The 24,757-nt window shown below is 42.1% G+C and overlaps 1 protein-coding gene across 1 annotated transcript; it reads left to right on the forward strand.

Annotated features, from left to right (window-relative positions):
• Window positions 1-273: 273 nt before the first annotated feature.
• LOC124082528 (zinc finger protein 709) lies at window positions 274-22,545 on the forward strand. Its single transcript, XM_046429002.2, has 5 exons — window positions 274-457; window positions 3,135-3,187; window positions 13,318-13,444; window positions 13,874-13,934; window positions 14,497-22,545. The coding sequence occupies exons 1-5, from the start codon at window positions 277-279 to the stop codon at window positions 16,295-16,297; spliced, it is 2,223 nt and encodes a 740-aa protein (XP_046284958.1). The 5' UTR covers window positions 274-276; the 3' UTR covers window positions 16,298-22,545.
• Window positions 22,546-24,757: the final 2,212 nt, after the last annotated feature.

Here is a 24,757-nt window from a genome sequence, read left to right on the forward strand (position 1 = left end):
CAGGAGCAGCACATCTCTTCCTCTGCTTTGCTCGGTTCGTGACAACCATTTCTAAACTATCTTCTGCCAGCTTCACAGCGAACACGTCCCCACAGGGTCAGGTCTCAGCGCAACCGCGAGGGTGAACCTGAAAAGAGATGGGTCAATACACCTGTCACTCTGGCCTCTGGCAGCCAGGGATTGGATGAGCTTAGCTGTCACTCACGACGGGGGCGTTGCCTAGGTGTTGTCCATCAGGGCGCTGGGGCGGAACTGTCCAGTCCAGCACGCGAACGGATGGCAAGGGCGGGCTTCCGCAGTCTCGCGGGCTTTTCTTCCTCGTCCGCGGAGCTCCTTCCTCGCAGGCCCGCGTCCTCTGCTCCGGAAGCTCGGGAGGCTCTGCGCGGCCTGTGTGTCCCCGCTCGGGTTTCTAAAGATTCCTCGGGAGGACAGCGAATCACTCCGCAGACCAGAGACGGTGGGTGTGCGGTCAAGACTGGCGGACCCGATCAGCGCCCGGCGTGGGGACCGGCGTGAGGTTCAGCTGCGGAGCGTGGGGCGGAGTCCGGGCTGGTGGGTGGCTCAGGGCCCTGTCCTCTGGGGCCGCGAGTGGGCTGGCGCGGGTCCCCGTTGGCGAGTGGCGCTGTCCCCTGTCCCCTGGGACCGCGGAGTGGGCTAAGCGGCAGCGGGACCCTGGAGTCCAGTCCTCTCCCTTTGAGAACCTCCGACCTCCGTGGGTCATCTGGGCAGTTCCCGCAGCCGGCGGCTCCCAGGAACGCAGCGGCGGTGGTCGGTGGGAGGAACGCGCTTGTCCGCGCGCCCCGTTCCCCGTGCGCAAGAAGCGGGTCCCAAATGCATTGCCATTCTAGAGCCTGGCTCCTCCTAGGGCAGCAGCTGTGCCTTCCCGCGTTCCCAGACGCCGCCGACTGCACCCTCTGGCGCGCACTTTCTGGACCGTCCGTTCTTAAGGCGACGTGCAGGTGACAGTGATTTAGTTGTTGTAGTTTCACCAAGTAATGGACGGCCTATTTTTTTTTTTTTTTTTTTTTTTTTTACGTGGGTGAACATTTCTTTCCTAGGAGTGGAAAGCAGAGAGGAATGACCTGAACTTGAGATTAAGAAGCACTTATGACTCTTTTATCTTCTCTAAGGACAGGTGCCTCATAAATGCCTTTGGGCACAGGTGTCTTTTGGCCACTTTACAGGATCCTGTGTCCCGAGCCACTATCCTGTTCTTTCATGGGGGTTGTCACAGGGTGTCCACAGCTGCCCCATGTCCTGCAAGATGCAGGGAATTTCAGGCCCTGGTCAGCTCCTCCTAGAGGACAGTTTGAGGTGTGGAGTGCAGCTTCTGAAGGGAGAAGCTGGAGGCCCTGGGGCTGAGGAATCTCCTGGAGAGGGACACTGTCTCCCCATAAGACCTGTTCCATTCTGTTTTTTTTTTTTTTTTTTTTTAAGCCAGGTATTGAACCCAGGGGCACTTAATCTGTGAGCCACATCCACAGCCTTTTTTTAATATGTGGAGACAGAGTCTCAGTTGCTGCTTAGGGCATCCCTAAGATGCTAAGGCTGGCTTTGAACTCACAATCCTCCTGCCTCAGCCTCCTGAGCTGCTGGGATTACAAGCATGTGCCACTGCACCCTGTGACCTTGTCCATTCTTAGGGACCCACTGGTCAGACAGTGGGATGCTGGTATGAAGGGAGAGGGACAGACATGATTCCTGTCCTCTGGATTCTCTCAGAGTCATGAAGGGACAACAAGGATTCCAAAGCAGGGAAAACTGACCCCAGCAGTGTGGAGCAAAAACCTATAAACTTTTGGCCCAGCCTGTAATCCCAGCAAGCTTGGGAAGCTTAGGCAGGAGGATCGCAGTTTTGAAACCTGCTTTAGCAACACCCTGTCTCAAAATAAAAAATAAAATGAGCTGCAGATGAGGCTCAGTGACAACAGCGACCACTACCACCCAAGAAACTACAAAGGCAACCTGAAGGGGTGGGAGGATGTGCCTGGTGACAGCTGGGCTGACCTGAAGCTGGAGTCTGACAGGTCAGTGTCCAGGCAGGGAAGCCCTTCCCTGGGTTTGCTGCCTTGGAAAGACTTGCTCACTTCAGTTACTCATTAGCTGCAAAATGCCATTTATTAGTAGACCTAAAAAAGATGAGAAAATATTTCCAGAGGGCAAGGAAGAAGGGTAATTCAGAAGAATAAGAAAAAGAAATATTTGGTCTAATATTCTGTCAATTAAAGATTCTCATATACTGTTTCCTCCCTCACACTGAGTTTATTGCTTTTTATTTATTTATTTCTTTTGTACCAGGGGTTGAACTTAGGGGTATGTGGAACCAGTCAGCTCTGCAAGCACCCACAGCTCCTGCAGAAAGGGCTGCTTTCCTAGGGAGGGGCAAACAGGGTCAGGGAGAAGCTGGAGGGGAGGGCAGCGAGGAGGGGGCCAGGTCAGATCCCAGGTCAGAGAGTGTTTCCCCAGAAGTCAGCCTGTTCTCAAGAGGCACCAGGAAGAAGGGTTCTATGTTATTTCTAGCACCAGTGGGTCAGAGTCCAGGGTCCTGGAGGAAGGAGGGAAACTTGAGTTAAGTTTGAGTACCAAGTATTTGTTCTGATTCCTGAAGAGAAAACTGTTCCCCTAATTGCTTATGAGGGGAAAAAAAGAGGGGAGGGATTTTCAGTATCAGAAGGTGTCTGCCATGAGTTAAAAAGATGGCAGTCGGCTGCCTTGGACACCAAGGCTGTAATTCCTCACATATGCTTGTGACTCTGTGCCCAGAGGTGCAGAAGAACTTCGGGGCCTGCTTTGGAAAGCCAGGACTCAGCTCTGCTTAAGTGGAAGTGTCCCCTGGTGGGGCAGGTCCCCTTGCAGGGAGGAAACCCTGCCTGAAAAGGGCTGTAGCCAAAACCCTGTCCTTCCTGGCCTCATTTATCCAGGAGCCTGATACATCTCCTGTCACTCGGGCCCCAAAGTGTGCGTATGTGGGCTGGGACAAGAGAGGGGTCTTCTGGAGCAGGTGGCCTTCTGTGATCTCAGAGGCCTTCATCTCTCATCCTCTGCAGCTCAGAATCCATCTCCAGGACTGTGTCTTCTCTGCTGTGTGAGGCCCAAGTGGCTCTGGCTCAGGTCTATCTCTTTTTGACCTCCAGGTGCTATGAGGTCCACAGGAAGGAAGTCAGGACTCTCCAGAAGGCAGGAAATGGTGAGTGTGTGGGGCCAGGACTGCTCAGGGAGGTGGGCTGTTTAGAACTGGTGGTAACCAACTGTGGCTGGATTCTGGCCTCCCACTGTCAGCTCCAGAGTCAGTCAGCCCAGACCTGAGTCAGATGCTGCTACAGCTCAGCCCTTGATGCCTTCAGGACATGGTGTGGGCTAGTGCAGGTGGGTTCCCAGTGTGCTGCCTGGTCTGCAGCCACTTTGGCAGAACACTCTCTGTGCAGCTTGATGCCAGCCCAGCCCCTCAGTGTGCATTGAAGACAGTGGGCCTCAGGGGATCCTGCCTCAGGTGTGGGGCTCCTGTGTAGAGGATGCTGATCTGAGGAGTCCATGTCCGTACTCTTCACTAGGAGTCAATTTGCCCCCATCTCCCACACCTAATCCCTGCTAGGGCTTTTAATTGATCCTTATAATACCTACTTTCTCCTCACATTTCCAGACTCAACTTCCTGATCCAGTTCAGAGCATTATCCACTCTTTGCTCCTCACACTGCATTCAGTGGGCACAGCATCAAATATTTGTTTCTGTTTGTGAACATTTGCCAAGTGGTGAAAGCACAGGACAGTCACCGGAACTCCATTGTTGCAACTCTTGCTATTTATTTCTGGGTGTGTGTGGGGATACTAGGGATTGAACTCAGGGACAATCAACAGCTGACCTATATCCCAGTTCTATTTTGTATTTTTATTAGAGACTGGGTCTCACTGAGTTGCTTAGTGCCTCACCAGTTGCTGAGGCTGGCTCTGAACTTGCGATCTTCCTGTCTGGGATTACAGGAGTGCACCACCAGCTAGCCCCACTGTCACAACCCTTTGGGTCTGTCTTTCTTTACCTTGCCCAGGCACAGAGGCTTAATGCCTTAGGGTAAAAGTTCCCTTTCAACTCTTCACAAGGTCCTGTGTACTAGGCCACTGCCCTTTCATGGGGCTGCCACAAGGTTCCTATAGCTGACCTTTGTCCTGCAGGGTACAGGCAATTTCAGGGTCAACTCCTCCTAGAGAACAGCCTGAGATGTGGGTTGCAGCTTTTCAGGGGAGAAGCTGGAGGCCCTGGGGCTGAGGAATCTCCTGGAATAGGCCTCATCTAGATAGCTGCCTCCTAGGGACACTGTCTCCCTCAAGCCCTGTTCCCATTCCTTGGAGACAGGTGGACAGTGAGCCTGTGGATGCTGGTGCTAAGGGGCCAGATCAGCAGTGATTCCTGCCCTTGCATTCTCTCACAGTTGTATAGGAGGAAAACTCTCCCAGAGCATAAGGACCACCCACCCCAGTGCAGTGCTGTGCAAACCTGAAAGCCTCCTAGACTGGAGTCATGGTCTAGGTCTCCTGGGAGGGTGATCATGGAGTGTTTCAGTAAGCAAGACCAGGTGGGACTTTACCCGCCCCTTGAGCCTGACACATCTATGCTCCCTCAGCACCAGCCCTTTCTGTGTTTTTCACTTTGAAATGATCTTCCCCCTTATTTAAGACCCAGTTTTAAATGTAGAATGTGTTTATTCAGAGCTCAGCAAAGTAAACTATTCTAAAAGACATAAAAAGAAGATTTAAAAAAAAAAGATAGGTTTTTTGTTGTGTGTGTGTTTGATAAAAATTCTTATTTACCTTTCTGCTTCCTCTTTCCACATGTAGAAAGTTTGTGAGACCTCACCTTTTTTTTATAATTTGATTTCAAATGCAGTTATGTGTCTTAGGATCAAGAACGCTACTAGAGAAAAGAAATATAAAAAAAAATCTGTCATTGTTGCTGTAGAAAATGATTGCATTTCCACAAAAGTTGTGGTAGATAAATTTGGACTACAAAGATTCGTGAGAATATTGGTTCCTTTGTATAAAGAAGAACTCCTTATAGTGGACAGCTCCATTTTGCTTCCTGTTTTTTGAACTTGGAAGATACAATAAATTTTATGGGACAAACATGGCAATTACAAATCGATTCAGTATCATGGAAATTGTTATTAAATGAAAATTCTGTTGTGTGAACAGAACAGATTTTCATGAGATTACTGATAATTCATGAGCATCTTTTATGATCTCATCTAATTCCAGGTCTCTCCCAGATTCCCCTTCCTAATGCCACCCACTGGGAGTTCACCTTGTACCTTGTGAATTTGGGGTTTACATGGCCCTTCAGTCTATAATACTATCAGATATTGTTTTCTACAAGCTGTTGGAGACTCCTGGACATTTTGGCTACTCTTAAATGTTTGTCTACTATTTCTACTTGTAGAAATAGTTTTCTGAAGTTCCTCAACAAACCAATCCTGGTCTTGGACTTCACAGAATTTAAGAAATGAAATTAAAGAAACAATCGAGCTGCTTCACTGCAGTTTGATCAAAGTACATGCAATTCATTTATCCTTTTTATATTGATGCTTATTTTGCAATTTTGCCAGGGTGCTGAATCCACTCATCTATGGTCCACGCAGGTTCCCTGGTCTGGCTGCCAGAAACTGTTCACATCACAGCATATCATATAGGCTACACCTTGAGGAATGAGTTGGAAGTGTTACCTGCTTCCTTTTAGAGGGGATTAAGGGTAGTTTTCATTTCCTCCTTAGTGTGGTGCAGAATCCACCATGACGTCACTGAGCCATGCCTTTCCTCTGATGATGGTTATTATCATTTCATTAGCCTGTCCATGTTGTGTGTTCCTCCTCCAGTGTGAGTTGTGGTAGATTGTTTTCCTCCTGGAGTTGGTCCCGTTCATCTGAGTTCTCAAATTGGGTCCAGACAGTTATTCATAATATTCCTTTATGGTTTTTTTACTCTCTGTAGGATGAATAATGGTATCTTTCATTTCTGCTGAGTAAGTTTTGTGTCTCTTTTCTTAACTTAGCTGTGGTGTATCTGTTACAAGTATGTCCACAAAGAGCCTGCTTTTGAGTTGATTCTCTATTGATTTCCTCATCACAGTTTCATTGATGTCTTTAATTATATGATAGCATCAGATATAGGTTCTCATTTCTGTTCGTTCTTTAGTTCCTGAAGTGGAGGGATGAAGGGTTGATTTTAGTTCTTCTTTTGTAATATAATCCTTCAGCTCCTCTAATTCCCCCTAAGCCTTGCCTGTGCTCTCTTCCACAAAGTTTCCTAAGATGCAGTTTCAGTTTTTTCTTCCTTTGAAATATTCAGACTGATCCTGAGACACCCTTGACCCATGTGCTGTTTAGAACTTTGGGATTTAACCTGCAGATATCTGTAGGTCACCCAGTTGTGTTTCTGTTACTGACGCCATGGTAATTCCAGTGTTCCTGGTGCCATGTTGGGATTTGGTAGCCTTCTGCACTAACGCCTGTCGTGGCTGAAGGTGGCTGGTCGTGGATACTTCCCTGTGATGTTGAGAAGGATGTGTGCTGGGCTGCTGTTGGCTAAGTGCCCTAGAGGTACCTGTGGTGGGTGTGCTGTTGAGCTAGACTGACACCACGACAGCTCTTCTGTGTGCTCCAGCTGTCACTCACTGTCAGGCGATTGCCGCTGACTCCTTCTGTCACTGGATTTCACTGCGTGTCCATGTGAGTCTCTCAGTTATTCATCAGGTGTTTTGACCTGTTGTAGGTCGTGCATCTTAAAGATTCAGGCAGTTGGTTTTAAGTCTTGTTAGTGACTCTAGTGTTCATGTTTTCTTTTTTTTTTTTAAGCTTTTTTTAAAATTATAGGTGAACACAATGTCTTTATTTTATTTGTTTATTTTTTTTTTTAATGTGGTGCTGAGGTTTGAACCCAGTGCCTCACCCATGCCAGGCAAGTGCTCTACCACTGAGCCACAACCTTAGCCCTGTCCATGTTTTCTTAATAGTGGTTTAATTCAAGCATTTTTCCATTGATGAGATGTATATTCCTATTTCTGTATATTCCTATTTCTGTGTATTCTTTATTTTGTTGCTTTTGAGAAGTGGGTATTTGAATATTACAATGGATTCCTCTGAAATCAGTTTCTCCCTCTATTCAGAGTTTGCCTTTGTTGAAGGGTGTAGCCATTGTGTGTAGTGACTTTCCAAAGTATTTTTGGAGGCAAGAGTTTAGTTGCTCAGTGTACTCAGAGGGTCTCTCTTAGCTTGTGTTAAGTTGAGTTTTAATGGAGTTCCATGAGGAAATAGCTGTAAAGAAAACAGAAGAAACAGCAAGAGCTCAGCTCCTCCAGGGCCTGTGGATAGTGGAGCTGGGGCTGCTGCTTTAACACATGGTAGTGCTGTTTATACCCCTCCAGCCTCAGTTCTCTGCAGACCTGAGCCTGGAGAGCAACCAGTGCTGGGCATGTCGGTCTTTCTTGGTCCTCTCTGAAAGGATTCTTCCTGGCCTGCATGGGCTATCTCAGTTCCCTGGAATACCTGGGTGCCGTGAACACTCTCATTTTTTTTATATTCTAGGAATTGAACCCAGGGGTGCTGTGTCACTGAGCTACATCCCCAGGCCCTTTAATTTTTAATTTTGAGACAGGTTACCTAGGGTAGACTAGAACATGTCATCCTCTCACCTCAGCCTGCTAAATTCCTGGGATTTGAGCCATACCCTACTGTGCCCACCCGAATATTGTAATATCTGAGAAAAATGTTTATTGGACCTTTTTTTTGCCAGGTTCACGTTGTGATTGTTTTGTATAAACATCCATCCAGATGCAGGATTTTTTTTTACTTAAAACATGTTTAAGCAATTCCCAATAATTTTTTACACCTGTTGTCTTCTGACTTAGACAGAGCAGTCAGAGGCTTTTTTCAGTCAGATAGCTCTAGATCCCCTGTGATGTCCAACTGCAGTGATTCACAGGTTAAGTCCTTGGTTACTGGCATCAATGACAGGAGCCCACACTGAGCGCTCAGGCTACTGTATGGAGGATGGTGCTGAGTTTCATGGTTTGCAGCAAGGACAGTGAAACCTCTGCAAGGCCGCCAGCCATGTTTCCCTGAAGCTGCATCATGCAGTTAGGTGAAATTTGAGGCTGCTCCAACATCATGATGGTTCTGCTTGTATTTCTAAGTTTCTGTGTGGAGCAGCTCACTCTGCTGTTTCCTTGACCTCTTGCTCCCTGGAGTTCTTGTGATTCCTCATCTACATGGGGTTCCTGGTGCCATTACTGCACCTTGGTTACTGTTAACTTGAAGCAAGTATTTTTTTACTCATAAAGTGCTAGTCAAATTGCTGCTCTGTTTTTCAGAGTTGTGTGGTATTCTGGATCCCTTGCAATGTTGTATGATATTTTCAATTTCTACAGTGAAATCGTGTACTGCTGTTGTAAGTTTTGCAGCACAGGATTTTATGTGGATCTACAGTGTGAACTCATTTGGGTTATCCCAACTGTGGGGAATGGCTTGGGATCCAGGAGCCAGCACTGTGATACATGAGATATGGTTGATCACTTCAGCCTGTGAAAGTTGAGGGGTCATGGGCCTGCCAGGACGTTTGTGTGAGACCTGTGTGTATTTGTGTGTGTCTTAGAGCCCTGGGACTTATCAAGTGTGGATCTATGCCCATATTGCATGCTTTCTGGTAGGAACAGCAGTGAAGAAACACCATCATGTGTTCCTGACCCCTTGCAGTAGAGACTTTAGGGAGCAGAAAGCTAGAAATACAAGTCAAACAGGTACCACTGCCAGGTAGTCCTTATTGATGGGAAACGAGATGGTGAAGGGTGCAGAGGCTGCACTGTCTCCTCCCATCTTGGTGCCTGTTCTCTCTGCAGGTGATAGTCTGAGTCTGAGTTGCCTATGCCCACCTCCATCTGCTTGGTGAAGTCCTTGATTTTGTCCCACTGTCTGGGGCTACGTGAGTTGGCTGAAGTCTGGAACACAGGGATTTTTTTCCTGGCTTCCCTGGTAGCACTCCTCTTGCTGTGTTGTCTGGAAGTGGTGAGAGCAGGCATCCTTGACTTGTTTTTGTTGTCATGAAGACAGCCTTTCATCCTTCTTTGTAGCCTTCAGTGTAGGTTTTGTAGATCTCTGGCACTTTTTAAGGTGTTTCATTTTATTACAGTTAGGTTTGCATCCTTATGTCAGAAGGAGTTGAGCTTTGTCAGCTGGTTTTTCTTCATTCTTTCAAGTTTTCAGCTCCTTTCCAGATGCACAATGTGCAGGTATTTTCTACAATTCCTTCCAGTGCCATTTCACTTGCTGACGGTGTCCTATGAAGGACAACATTTTCCTTTCTAATGCTGATTCACTTTTAAGTTGCACATGTGGATGAGGTGCAGTGAGCTGGTTGTACACCTGTTTCATTGCATCTTAATCAGATCAGGGCACTAGCTCTTCCATTTCTAACATTTATCATTTCTTAGGGTCAGTGGACTGCTCCCCAGCTTTATTATGAAAACCACAGTGACATGTTGTGCACTATGGCCACCTACTCTGCTGGAGAGCAGAAGTGCTGGCTCCTCCTGAGTGGACTCTGATACCCAGCCCTGCTGTCCCCTCTCCTCTCTCCTCCTCATCTTTGGTGAATACCCTTGTACTTTCTGTGAAGCCAACTTGGAGCTTTGCTGTGTAAGAACACACAGTCGGTGTCTCTCTCTCTTCCTGACTTATTTCACTTAGGATGGTATTCAATAGTCCTGGCTTCGTTGCTGCAAATGAAAGGCCTAAAAGCTATTTTTGGTGAAATTAGGTTTATCTATTATTCTCATGAATCAAATGGATGGTACTATATCCCAGAAATCATCCCCAAATCCAGTGTTGTGAGACATGTGGTCTGCATTTTCTTCTAAGAATTGGTGAGGTTCACATCTTACTTCAGGACTTTGGTCCCCATGGATCTCATGTATGCGTGTGCTGTGAGGGGAGCATCTGACTTTAGGTGCTGCCATGAACATCCAGTTTCCCAGCCATTCATTCTCCAGAGATCCTGGTCCCCTGGAATGACCGTGGCCCCTTGAGAGACATCATTTCCTTCTGTGTATCTGCATGGTCCTGGGTCCCCCTGTCCTCCTTCACTGCTCTGTGTGTCTGCCTTTAAACTAGTTCTACACTCCCTTTGTTACTCCTTTAAAGCAGGTTTTGAAATCACTTTACACTTTATTTTTCTTCTTCCATTGTTGAGTTTCTTTCAATTCCACGTGAATCTTAGAATAGTACTTCTTATTTTGTATAAAAATGTCATTGATACTATGAAAGGCAGTGAATTGACCTATGGTTGATTTTTAGGCAGATTTATAATTCTTTGAGCTCAAAAATGGTAGATATTTTTATGTGTGTCATTTCTTTCAGAAATATTTTGTGGTTTTTGTAAAGTCTTCTTGGTAATTTCTAAATACTTTTACTCTTGATCTTCTGTGATGGCTTTCAGGTTGCTCGTGTTTTAGTGGATGTAAGTGTGTTGTGTTTATTGTGGTGGTGTACAGCTTGGCTTTATTTTTTAGTTCCAGGCATTTGCGTTTTCTTCTTCAGCGCATGCACAGTTTAGAATTTTCTACTTACGAGATCATTTCATGGCTTTGTTTCTAAGAGCCTCAGCCCTTCCTCCTCCCTGACCTAGGCAGGAAGATTAGGGGGAGCTGGGCTCAGTGTTTCTTTTTCCCCACAAGTTTTTGCTGATAATGTCTTGGGTGACTCAGCCTTGGAGAAGTAGTTTCCTTTGAATGTAGGCTCAGGAAGATAGAGTTCTCTGGGTGTGCTGGAAATGGCTCCTTTTCCTCCCTGTGCTGGCAGCAAAGGGCAGTTTTTTGTGATCTTGACTGTGTGAGCCTGGCAGCAGTTCAGGAGGTAAGACGTGAATTTGTGAGGACCCCTAAGAATACACAGAAAAAGTCTCTGGGCTGCAGGTCATGGTAAATTTTAGGTGTGAGGAAATACCACTAGACAGGCAGCCGTCCTGCTCTCCCCACTACCCACATCCTGCCTGACTGAGGGGCGCTGGGCCTGCAGTGGGTGTCAGTGCTCATCTGCTTGGCCTTCTCCTGGGCTTCTCTTCACCCAGAGGTGGTCCTTTCTCCATAGGCAGCTTTCACCTTCTGTCCCACGTCTGGCTATTTCCCATTTGAGTCATATGTTGATTATTCTCACTCTGGGCCCTGGTGTGTGTGTGCACGTGCTCCATCTCTCCGTGTCTCTCTCTCTCTGTCTCTCTCTCTCTGTCTCTCTCTCTACTTAGGGGCGCTTAACCACTGAGCTACATCCCCAGCTTCTTCTAATATTTTATTTAGAGCCAGGTTGTTGCCCATTTGCTCGGGGCTTTGCTACGTTGCTGAGGCTGGCTTTGATCCTGCATTTGATTGTCCTGCCTCAGCCCCCTGAGCCGCGTGCTCGGCACCCTAACTCTCTGTGTCGCATATTGTAGGTGTCTCCCCTCTTGCAGGTGTTTTCATCTTTTTATTCCTCTAATTTTAATGTTTGAATTTCTCATTCTTCATTATTGCTTACTCTTGTTATGTGAAAATGTTTTCCCTATTCCTCTAGGAAAATATTTCCTGTAAGCTTCTGAAAGTGTTTTAGTTTTGTATTTCACATCAGAATCTGTAATGAATTCATATTTTGTCTGGAATGGAGGGAAGTAATGCATTTTTTAAAAATTAGATACCAGTTTGTTTTGACTCATCTTCTGAATTGCTTGTGAATGTCTCCACTTGTATACCTTACGTTATTACTCATCTATATGAATTCCAAGGCACTGATTTTTTTTTCTTTTGTTCTCTCTGTTTATTGCTCTGCTAATTCTATGCTGTTTCCAATAGTATATCTTAGATGTTCTGTATTTATAGTCACGATGTTTAAGTGACACCAGACTATAAATAAAGAACATCTAAGATATACTATTGGAAATAGCATAAGATTAGCAGAGAGATAATTAGATAATTAATCAGAAGAAATTATCAACTTAAAAATTCATTTTCTTTCTCACCATTGCACAAACACCAAAGTGTGTTTACACAGTCCTAGAAGGAATAGCGTATTACAGACCTAGGCTAAGTGGAGACGGTGCTTCCCAGGTACAGCCTTGCACAGCATCTTACGTAACAAGATACCAAAGGTGATCATGCAGTATGTTTGTTTGTACCACCATCACTATAAACACATCAGTTATCTCTTTACTACGGATAACCATGCATATGTAGCATTATTAACCCCAAATGTCTTTGACCAAAACATAGTCATGTGGCACATGAGTGTATATTGGAAAAGCCAACAGTCTGCTGTCTACCACAGTTGGATAGGTGTTACACATTTCTTATTTTCATTTGGCTTGGAAAAGTACTTTCTGGTGATTACTAGAAATTCTGTTTGTTAAATGTCAGTAAAAGTATTTGACACTTATCCAACTGTATCTTGATATTAATCAGAATAAATTATCAAATTGTTTATTTATCACTGTTGTTGCTTACTAGTTGATTAAATTTGATGTTGAGTAAAGCACCTTAAATTCTACTTATTCTTTTGCTGTAGTCACACAGGATGAGCTCAATCCCCAGTTACCATATTGTGAGTACCTGGATGAAATGTGGTCTACTAGGGCAGTTCCTAGACTCTTTGCTCAGAGGATTCTGTTTTGGTAGGAAGGATTTTGAATTTTTTAAGTTCTAACATAATATTGGAGCAAAATAATAGAATTTCCAAAGGAAAGCAAAGTTTCATTAAATACACTCTTACACTGTGATTCAGCCTTACTGCTTAGTTCGTTGGGATCCCTCTCCATCCTTAGTTCCCCTTCCAGCAAAGATGCAACTTTTGTCAGTAGGCATTTCTTACAGTAGGTACTATCAGGACTAATATTAACTCTCTTCTGCACATGAGGTAGTATGGCTTCATTATATCGCTCAGTTGGTAGAATGTTTGCCTGGCATGCATAGTGACCTGGGTTCAATCCCCAGCACCCCCAAAAAAGGAAAAAAAAATGATGTGCAGACATGCACCCTTTGAAGACATTATGGGTGACCCAGGAGCATACCTTACTCTTTGTTCTCCACAACAAGAAGAGTATTTTTGCTCTGCTCTTAATTTTCTAAGTACTTTCATTCTTACATAAGAATTATTCTGTTTGAAGACTGAGTACGGATAGAGAATACAAGTTTTGATGACCAAGTAATGAAAGAGATATTGGAGGCCACAAAATCATATGAACATCTTGCATGTAGAGAGTAGATTCTTCATGCTGTCATTCTCTCCTGGCCTGCACTGTACTTTTGTAATATTTTAGACCTCAGTGGCCTTTGAGGATGTGGCTGTTAACTTCACCCAGGAAGAGTGGGCTTTGTTGGATCCTTCCCAGAAGAGTCTCCACAGGGATGTGATGCAGGAAGTCCTTAGAAATCTGGCTTCTATAGGTAAGAATGATAACATTTATTTACATAATCAAATGCAGATTATGTGGACTTTTATTTTTCTTCTCACAAGTTAAGAATGTGTACTTTACTCTGGGAGCAAATGAGGCCAGATGTCATTGCACTTAGCAGTATGATTCCTATGATTTAGTCTCTTTTTTTTCTTTTTTCTTTTTTTGTGCGTACTGGGAATTGAACTCCGGGGGCTCCACCAGTGAGCCACAGTCCCGGCCCTATTTTGTACTTTATTTACAGAAAGGGTCTCACTGAGTTGCTAAGTGCCTTGCTTCTGCTGAGGCTGGCTTTGAACTTGTGATTCTCCTGCCTCAGCCTCCCATGCCACTGGGATTACAGGTGTGCACCACAGCCGGGGTTGTAATTTATTCTTAAACTACATTAATTCATAATGATTATTCTGGGCCAACATTTTAGGAAACAAATGGGTGGACCAGAACATTGAAGAACAGAACACAATTCCTGGGAGAGATCTAAGGTAATTTATGCTCCCAAGAGGAAGCAGAATCCCTTAAGGGAACTGTGCATGTCTTATAACTTAAAGAACTAGCTAACAAATCAAATAAACGCAAATGAAATATTTTTATTCCTGGAAATTTTGTATTGGAAATGTGAATTTTAAGGAATAGGATTGAATTTTAGTATGTTCAATATAATTGATACGCTGCCAGTACTATTTGCTGCATTTGTGATACTACTCTTTCAGTTCTACCTGTGGGGAATCAGGGTTGCAGACTAATCAGTGCATTTACCTTCAAAGTTTAGACATGACTGTAAATCCGGACTCCCTGATGTTAGTAATGATATACTTCTAAGGCTTATTAATAAATACAAAAGAAATAAAGAGCCAACCCTTAATATTGCTTGTAACTTTTTATAGAAATCATTGTAGGCTCTGGAAAATTAAAATTAGGTACTCAGTGTGGAAAAACCTTCAGTGAGATTTCAAATTTACTTTAAAAAAGGATATTCCTACTAGAGTAAGTCCATGTGAAAGCAACTGTGTAGACACATCTTCCTGTTACTTTTTATTTTAATAGCCACATCATACCATCTGAGAATGAGGAGAGTAGAAGGAAGCCATCTGAACTTAAACAGAAGAGAAAATCTTTAACTTCTCTCACGAGTATTCAAAGACAAGTAGCAGTGCACACCGTAAGTGGACCTTATAAGTGTTTGACATGCGGAAAAGAGTTCAGTTGTTCCAGGTCTTTTCGAAAACATGGACAGTCTCACTCAGGAGAGAAACCATATGGATGTGAACAATGTGGGAAAGCCTTCTCTTGTTACTTTTTCCTTCAAACACATGAACGAACTCATACTGGAGAGAAGCCCTATGAATGTAAACAATGTGGGAAAGCCTTCACTAGTTCCTCTTACCTTCCAATACATGAAAGAACCCATACAGGAGAGAAGCCCTATGAATGTAAACAGTGTGGGAAAGCCTTCATAAGTTCTGCTTACCTTCAAATACATAAACGGATTCATACAGGAGAGAAGCCCTATGAATGTAAACAATGTGGGAAAGCTTTTAATAAGTACAGTAATCTTCACACACATGAACAAACTCATACAGGAGAGAAGCCCTATCAGTGTAAACAGTGTGGGAAAGCCTTCACTAGTTCCAATTACCTTCTATTACATGAAAGAACTCATACAGGAGAGAAGCCCTATCACTGTAAACAATGTGGGAAAGCCTTCACCAAGTCCAGTCACCTCCACACACATGAGCGAACTCATACTGGAGAGAAGCCCTATCAATGTAAACAATGTGGGAAAGCCTTTGCTACATCCACTCACCTCCACACACATGAACGAACTCATACTGGAGAGAAGCCCTATCAGTGTAAACAGTGTGGTAAAACCTTCACTAGTTCCAATTACCTTCCAGTACACGAACGAACTCACACTGGAGAGAAGCCTTATGAATGCAAGGAGTGTGGTAAAGTTTTCATTAGTTCCGCTTACCTTCAAATACATGAGCGAACTCATACTGGAGAGAAGCCCTATCAATGTAAACAGTGTGGCAAAGCCTTCAATACAGTTGGTCATCTTCATAAACATGAACGAACTCATACTGGGGAGAAACCCTTTGAGTGTAAACAATGTGGAAAATCCTTTACTAGTTCTTCTTACCTTCAAATACATCAACGAATTCATACTGGAGAGAAGCCCTATGAATGTAAACAATGTGGGAAAGCCTTCACTACATCCAGTCACCTCCACAAACATCACCGAAGTCATACTGGTGAGAAGCCCTATCAATGTATACAGTGTGGGAAAGCCTTCACTAATTCCACTCACCTTCATGCACATGAGCGAACTCATACTGGAGAGAAGCCCTATCAATGTAAACAATGTGGGAAAGCCTTCATTAGTTCTGCTAACCTTCAAACACATGAACAAACTCATACTGGAGAGAGGCCTTACCAATGTAAGGAATGTGGGAAAGCCTTCAGTAGTTCTGCTTACCTTCAAATACATGAACGAACTCATACTGGAGAGAAGCCCTATGAATGTAAACAATGTGAGAAAACCTTCATTAGTTCTGCTTACCTTCAAAAACATGAACGAATTCACACTGGAGAGAAGCCCTATGAGTGTAAACAGTGTGGGAAAGCCTACACAACATCTAGTCACCTTCACACACATAAACGGACGCATACTGGAGAGAGGCCCTATGAATGTAAACAGTGTGGAAAAGCCTTTGCTAGGTCCACTCACCTTCATACACATGAACGGACTCATACAGGAGAGAAACCCTATCAGTGTAAACACTGTGGAAAAGCTTTCACTAAGTCCAGCAACCTTCACATACATGAACAAACTCACACTGGATAGAAGTTCTGTGAATATAAACAGTGTGGTGAAACCTTCAGTTATTCATCTGCATAGACAACGAATAAACTCATACTGAAGAGAAGTCCTACAAATGAATCTGGTAAAACCTTCAGTAGGCCCATTCACCTTAAAAAATATGAACAAACTCATAAGGGAAAGAAGCCCTGTGTTTGTAAATGGGGTAATAAAGTCTTTATTTCAAAGCATCAACTCATACTAGACGGAAACCCTATTAGAGGAAAGAATGGAAAATGCCTTACATTATTAGTTCCCATTGTACGCATGAAAAAATTTGTGCTGGAGAAAAGGCCTTGAATGCAAAAAAAAAGAGTAGCAAATCATTTAATATTTCTAGTCACCTTCAATGACAAGAAAGGACTCACACTACAACAAATCTGAATGAGTATATGTAAGTTCTTAGTTGCCTTCAGAACCATTTTGCTTGCTCTGGCAAATAAACCTCCTGAATGTGTGACATTCCATTTTCCTTCCTATGCATGAAAGTACTCATAATGGAGAAAAAGCCTTGAATGTGAAAAAGGTCTGATTTCCCAGTTTTTTTGAAAGACAAAAGACAAAAAACAAAACAAAACAAAAAACGGTGAAAACCCTATGCAAGTAATGGATCTTATAATGGCATCTGGTGTTCCAGTTTTCTTCATGTTACTCAACCTTCTATTGCTGTGTCAAAACACGAGAAATTCAAGTTAAGGGGAGAAGATTTCCTTTGGCTCACAGATCACAGGTTTCAGTTCATCTTGGGGTGGCTCTTTGGTTTGGTCCGAGATGACTTAGAACACATTGTTGGAAGAGCAGAGCAGAGCTGCATATGTAATGGCAGCAGGGAAAAGAGAGAGTGGAGGAGGAGGGCACCAGCAGCCAGATACCCAGTGACTGTTTCTGTTTAAGGTTACTGTTTTCATAAGTTGTCTAAGTGCAATGGTTAAAAAAAAAAAATTAGGCAGAAATAAATGTGACACATGCTTATGAATTATGTGATTTATAGGTCTCATATATATATATATATATATATATATATATATATATGTGTGTGTGTGTGTGTGTGTGTATTTATGTATCATAATATATTTCGTTTATTTCTGAGTTAAAATACTGAATGTTTAACTGTTATCATGAGGTTGAAATTTATCCATTCTGGTTTTTTGTTTGTTTTGTTGGTTGGTTTGTTTTAATTTTGTGATAACAAAAAAGATTTGAATCTGGGGCTGGGGCTGTAGCTCAACAGTAGCACACTTGCCTGGCATGTGTGAGACATAAGATTTGATTATGAGCACCATAAATAAATAAATAAAATTATAAAGGTTTGCAACAACTACTTAAAATGTTTCTCTTTTTAAAAAAAAAAAATTGAATCTATTATTACTTGTGTCTGTTTTCACTTTAAAAATTGTTATGGGAGTGCATAGGGTCCTAGAATTACATATCCTTAAATTTTTGGTATAAGACAAACTTTTAAAGTTTTGCCAATTTCGTAGGTTTTCACTACAAGTGAGAGTTGCTGAGACTTAGAATTTCTAATTGATGGGTATGATTTTCTATACAAATTGTATGAGCATATAAAGTTGTGTTGATGCAACTATTACAAATATGAACAATTTTTAAAAATTCAAAGATTTTATGATATGGATATAAAAATAAAAAAGCAGAAGGAAAAGAGTGAAGTGAGAGGTCTAAAGGAATATGTAACTATGAGCATGTTCTTATAAGATCTATTCATTTGATGAAACAGGTTTTTTTTTTTTGTTGTTTTGTTTTTGTTTTTTAAGAAAATTGGGTGGTAGAATCAGATTTTCTCTTAAAGTAGAACTATGGGTCGGGGCTGGAGCCTGAGCGCAGTGGGAAAGCCCTGGCCTGGCATCTGTAAGGCTACACCATGTGTGGTTCAATCCTCAGCACCACATAAAAATAGATAAAGATACTTTGTGTTCATCTGCAACTAAATAGATACTAAAAAAAAAAAAAAATTTAAAAAGTAGGATGGTGGATTATTCCTGAATGAGCTATGGGCACTACGGGGCAGATCTGCTGGATTAAGCAAGTTATAGATCCAAATAAGTCATAAAACTTTAGAGGAAATTTCGAAGTATTCATGCAACATGAATTTTGTAAAAGGAATTTTCTTAGTAGCCATGTTGACTCTAAGTTAGAGGAAATTATATCTAGATTTTTCTAAAAATTTGAGCATTAATATTTTATATAAATCAGAATTAATTCACTATACTAAAAATCACATAAGTTTTCTAGACCTAGTGTTAGGGGGAAAAAGGATGGAAGATGTTTTTTAATTTGTATTTTTTTTAATTTCTGAAAGTTTTTTTTTGTTTGTTTGTTTTTAAATATTCAACCATGTCCTGGACAGTAGTTTTACAGTTTAGAGTAATATTTTCCTTCAATATAATCTGATTTTTCTTAATGTGTCTGTATTGTTCAGGGTAACTGGACAACTTTATTCGTTTTTGTTGTTGCTGTTGTCTTGCTTTTTGTTTTTGTACCAGGGATTGAACTCTGGGGCACTTGGCCACTAAGCCACTTTCCTGGCCCTATTTTGTATTTTATGTAGAGATAGGTCTCACTGAGTTGCTTAGTGCCTTGCTATTGCTGAAGCTGGCTTTGAACTCATGAAACTCCCGCCTCAGCCTCCCAAGCCACTGGTATTACAGGTGTTGCCATCACGTCTGGCCAACTTTGCTTCAATTTTTTCTAAGAGTCACATATGCCCTGTTCAATGCAATGATTTTCTTATATAACTCATAAACTTGGGCACAAATTCTTCTAGTATCTAATCAAGTTTAAATTACTTAATGTGATTCAGCTTTAAGGTTATCAGTGGGCTTCTTGTAAAGAAAATCGCCCATATTGCAGGAAGTGTTTCTGTACCTTTTGTAATTGTCCTAGGAAAACAAAGCTTTTATTTTCTTTCAAAATAATATCTTGTTTGCTTTATTATTTTAATTTCTATTATTTAGCAATATGAGTCTTGAAATAGTTAAATTTAGGGTTTTATTTTCTTTTGCATTTATTTTCTTTTAAAGTTTTTCAGTTGTTACTGCCTTTGAATGAATATGATTTCTCAATGGTTAGTGTTTTAACTACATTTTAAAACTGTTTCAACATCTTTGGCAGGACTTCCCCAGAATCCAAGTTCTAAATTAAGATTTTTTTTTTTTAACTTAAATTTGGGATATTGCTGAGACCCCTAGATCTTCTCAAATGTTTATTTTATAAAAAAGGGAAATATTAAACTAATCAGGCTAATTTGATGTGTTGAATTGTATATGAACATTTTCAAATTATATAGTAATCATAAATCCTTTAAAAGTCATATTGATATGGATATGGTGTCAATGTGAGTATGTTGGAGAGTACCTGAAGTTTCTAAATGACTGTTGGTCCTGGCCTGATATTATTATTTGGAAATGATGCATACAAAGGAAATAATTGAATTGTATCTTAATTATGAAATTTCATCCAATTTTTAACTATATATGTTCTAAGTCATTGTTATAAATAAAGTTGTTATTTTGCTTTGTCTGTATATATAAACTTTGAAATCAGATTCATGGAAATGATTGACAAGTATGCTTTCATATAGGTTTCTGATCATCTTAAGACCCATGGCCTGAAAAAATATTTTCATTACTTTAATAAAGAAACTGAGTAACTAAAATTTTTAGATTAGAAAACAGAACAAGAATTAATTATATGATACCAAATTAACTGATCATTGTATCTATATGAGTTTTATGTGAAACATTATTCTTTATGTAAATGTGTTTGTTTTCAAGATTTAGGAAAACATTTTCTCAGGCTGTTTGGAGTCTGCAGCAATTTGCTGAGTGCTGTGATCTGGGTGTGGAGTAGGCATGTCTCTAAAGGTCCTAGTTTGGCCTCTTGGTCCCAGTGTGGTGACATGGGAGGTGGTGAAACCTTTAGAGGGTCCCAGTGTTGTGATATGGGAGGTGGTGATACCTTTACTAGTTAGAGGTGCTTAGACGTTTGGTGCTGTGCCCTTGCAGGGATTAGGCCTTCCGTGAGGGACCCTGATTCATGCTCATGAGGGGATTGGTACAGGAGCTAGAGCCTGGCTCCCCCCCGGCTCATCTGGCTTCCTGGTTGGTGAGGTGACCTGTTTCCCACAAGAGCTCCCAACATTGCCATTTACCAGGGTGCAATGCAGCCCACATGGCTGGGCCAGAGCAAGCAGCATGCTCTCAAACTCTCTCAACTGTGAACTAATGAACTTCTCTGACATATGGAGAGTGAATGGAGAACATGGTGCCAAGGAGGAGGCTCTTTAATCAGACTACCTGAGGGCAGGAGGCAGCTTTGGAGTTAGGGACCAGGCAGAGGTTACAAGAGTCTGGAGATGCAGGTAGAAAAACCCTGGTGTGTTCCAAGCAGATGGTTATAGGTGGCCCTGGGGAGGGCTCAGAAGATGAGCAGACCAGGTCCAAGACCTTAGAGTTTGGAGGAGGGGAGGAGAGCAGATTGTGATGGGAGTGAGGGCTCTGCTGGAAACTGAGCCAAAGACCCCCTGGTTTCACCATGGCAGAGAATCTGCCTGCATTGTGCCCATGGCCTGAGGCACTAAGACATCAAAGGAGAGGTCAAAGCAGGAAAGCATTCTGGCCACAGCCTGGGCACCATTTGTTGTGTTTACTGTGAAATGCAGGAACAAAGGAGAGCAGAGCAGAGTCTGAGCTGAGCTCTCACTCCACATGTGGTCCCACCATCACCAGCCACTGTGATGTTCTGCCACCAAGAACCCTGACCAGAACTCAGCAATGCCAGTGCCTTGTCTCTGGACCTGAGAAATGGACCTGAACAAACCTTTTTTTCCTGTAAAGTAACCTTGCATGCGGCATTTTATTATTGCATCCAGCACAGCAGCTATGATTGTGAACCAAAGTGGAAATGTTTACTTTTCCACCATGCTTGATACTCCAAAATTCAAAAACTAAAAACAAATTCAAAGTATTCTTACTTTTTTGGCAATGCGGTTACTTACAAGAGAATTTCCTCTTTATAACAGGGTAAAATTGAAAACAATTATTTTAAAGAAATTTTCAGTGGGATGTCATTTAAATTATTTATAGATACAGAGGACAAGACTAAAATCTGTCTTGGTATACAGCTTTTTAGGCTGAATTTTATTTTTCTTTTCATGATGCTGGGGATCAAACCCAGGACCTTTTTGTGAGGCAAGCACTCTATCAACTAAGCTATATCCCTAGCCAGTCTGAAAATATTTTTTTTCAAGACCAATATGATATGTAAGTATTCTCCAAGCTTCTATGCAAATAATCTGGTAAAACTTGATAAAACTGATTTTGCAAACAAATTGGTTTTTTCTCTGAATATTTTGTGTATACTGGCTTGATGGTATAGAGAAAATTATTTCCAAAGAAAAACTATAACACCCATTGTGGTTAGTGACACTACTCATTGTTTTCAAATTTATAATACATGTGTATAGATTTGCCTAGATCTGAAATTTTTCTCATCCCCTCTAATGTAGCTACACAAGTCTCACTTTGTCCCCTGGGTTCTTTCTGTTCATATAGGTTGCCTTGAATCAGAACAACTGCACTAACTGAACTGTTATCCTTCTTTTGTTTTTATTCTATATTTTTTCCTTAAAAACTTTGTACCTATTTTCTACCAAACTTGTGCAGAAGTTCAGCTGCTAACAGCATAATGCTAGCCAGGTTCCTTCAGTTTCTCACCAGTGTCCATCAGAGAGACAAGATTGAATGCAACCTTGGTCTCCAGGAAAGCAGCCTGAGCCACTCCTTCCAGGTCCCTTGCTGTGCCGGTGTGGCTTGGATCTAGACACTGAGTCCTAGTTGACAGTCACTTGTGTCTGAAATAGGACCAGACCAACCACTGGGCAGGTCCATCCTGGCACTGGGAGACAACCAGAACCAGAGACAACACGGCTGAATGACAAGGATCTTACAGAAAGATCTTCATCAAAGGCGGAGGTAGGAATGCTGTCTGCTTAAGATGGAGTCACTTGTCTCAACCCCTGCAAAAATAAATAAAGTCAGGAGGCTATGAAAGAAGGAATCCCATGCACTTATATCTGATAATAACTGTCAACGAGAGATTGTCAGGACCACAACCTTGCACAAACCCTGCTGCAAACACCTGCATTTATATATCATCACCGTATCTGGAAATGATAAGAGATCAAAAATAAAAGGCATTTGGGCTTTTTTCTTGCATCTCAGCATCATCTCTTCATTTTGAAAACGCCTCTTGATTTGAAAGTTGTTATTCTCTTTCCTTTACCTCATATAATCATGTCTTTTTCAAAGCTCAGAGCCCCAGGGACCACCATAGGGATGATATTCGAGAGGGTTAAATCTCATTAATCACTATGAGAAAGGAAGCAGTATTAACTCCTTAAATCAGTGAGAAACTGAGTGTTAACAAAGTGACCATTGTCTCTCAGATAGGATGTGGGATAGGAATTTTTTAAAATATTTTTTTATATGTTGATGGACCTTTATTTTATTCATTTATTTATATGTGGTGCGGAGGATTGAAACAGAGGGCCTCACACATGCTAGACAACTGCTCTCTACCACTGAGCTCTCTACCACTGAGCCACAACTCCAGCCCCAGGATATGAATCTTGAGCCTGAAATTCCAAAGTCTTAAACTAATTCCTACGTCTACTGTCCTTAGTAATAACAGGACAAGCAAACAACAGCAACACCAGAGGCTGTGGCTCTAGTCAAAAGAATTTGTGTGTAGAGCAGTTTGTATAGATCAATTACTGAAAGGGAAAAACTCCCAATAACCATTTCTCACAAGAAGGAGAACACCACCAACCTCCTAGGTTTCCTTCTTATATCCCCTTCCAAGTTACTTTTCTGTCCTCCCCAAAAGTATACATTTTCTAACTTTTGAGCGAACATTGCTTCTTTTTAAACATTCGAATGAAATCATACAAAATATTCTTTCGTTTGTTTATTATGTCTATTTTATATATATTTTGAATGTGATTATATTATTATATTCCATTTAAAGATATATAATGCATTTTGTTTATTTTATGATATTCATTCTTTGTTGTTTCCTGTTTGGAGAAGTGCCAAGTATTGTTGGTGTGAGATGTCCTTGGCATGGTGAACCTGTTGAGGCATTTCTGCTGCTCACGTAGCTGAGTGGAACCACTGGTGCACGGTGTGGGGGTCCTTCTCTGGCACATACTGCCTAGGATCTGTGAAGAGGGTTGTAGCAGCATGAGCACAGCAGTGCATGAGGGTTCCCCTTGCCCTGTGTCCTCACAGCATTTATATTGTCAGTGGATTTCACATTAGCCATTGCGTAATGGCATTACATGCTAGTTGGAATTTGGATTCTACTCAAGAGTAACAATGTAGAACAAGTTTCCATCATTCTTGGCCATTGTTTCTTTTAATGAAGCACCTAGTCTAATTTTTGCCCATTTTCCCCTACGAGTTGTTTATGTTTTTCTTACTTTTTTTTTTTTTTTTTTCTTATTTAGAGAGCAGGGGTACATGTTCCATACGCTCTTCAGGTCTGATTTGGAATCGATATCCTGATATCGATATCCTTGATATCCTGGGCCCTGCTCCTCCATCCTCACTTGGGCCCATGTTCTTCTCCACTTTTCCATGGGAGAACACTCGTTTAGAGAAGGGAACTATAAATATGGGATAGAGAAGGAGAAGCAAGATTTAAATCACGAGAGAATAAGACAAAAGAGGTCAAAGGCAACCCTTCTAAGGGCTAGTTCATCCATCCTCCTTACAACATTCCCAGAGGGTACTGACAGGAGCAGGAGGGTCCACGAGTTCCCCGGGTTCTTCTTGTGCCCTAGCAAAAGAGAGACAGAACTGGGTTTCTAGTGTCTACTTCCATGGAAACCTGAAACTAAGATGAGCATACACACCCTGATATAGACAGGGCTGCAGGAGATGAAGCTGTAGGTGCCTCCTGTACAAACTGGAGTGGGTTGTTACATGGGTATCATGTGACCATAAGTGAGGACCACTTTTCTCCATTGAGAACCCACTGTGCTCTGATTCCCTAAAAAGAGTGAGGCTCTGGTGAGACAGATTGCCAGAGCTCTTCCAGGCTCCATAACTGTGAAATAAATGTCTGCTATTTGTAAATCATGTAGGCTACAGCACTTGGTTTCAGCAGCCAGAGTAAACTGAGACCAAAGTGATACCTCAGCATTTGTGCCATTGAGAAGTGAGTCACTGACCACTTGGTGTCATGAGCTACTGGGGAGGCTGCCTACCATACAGCCTACAAAGACACATGGGTCAGATTCAAACTATAGGGAGATGCATTGGAAATTTTATTGCTAGAGTATGACAATATCTGTATTTCATCTAATTTCAACCTACATCTCACTGATGCAGAAAGGAAAATAAAACCCAGAAGGGAAGTGATCTG

This window comes from Marmota monax, unplaced genomic scaffold, assembly GCF_021218885.2.
Source record: "Marmota monax isolate L192 unplaced genomic scaffold, Marmota_monax_Labrador192_F-V1.1 WCK01_AAM20220418_F8-fsc00035, whole genome shotgun sequence".
NCBI classification, from domain to species: Eukaryota; Metazoa; Chordata; class Mammalia; order Rodentia; family Sciuridae; genus Marmota; species Marmota monax.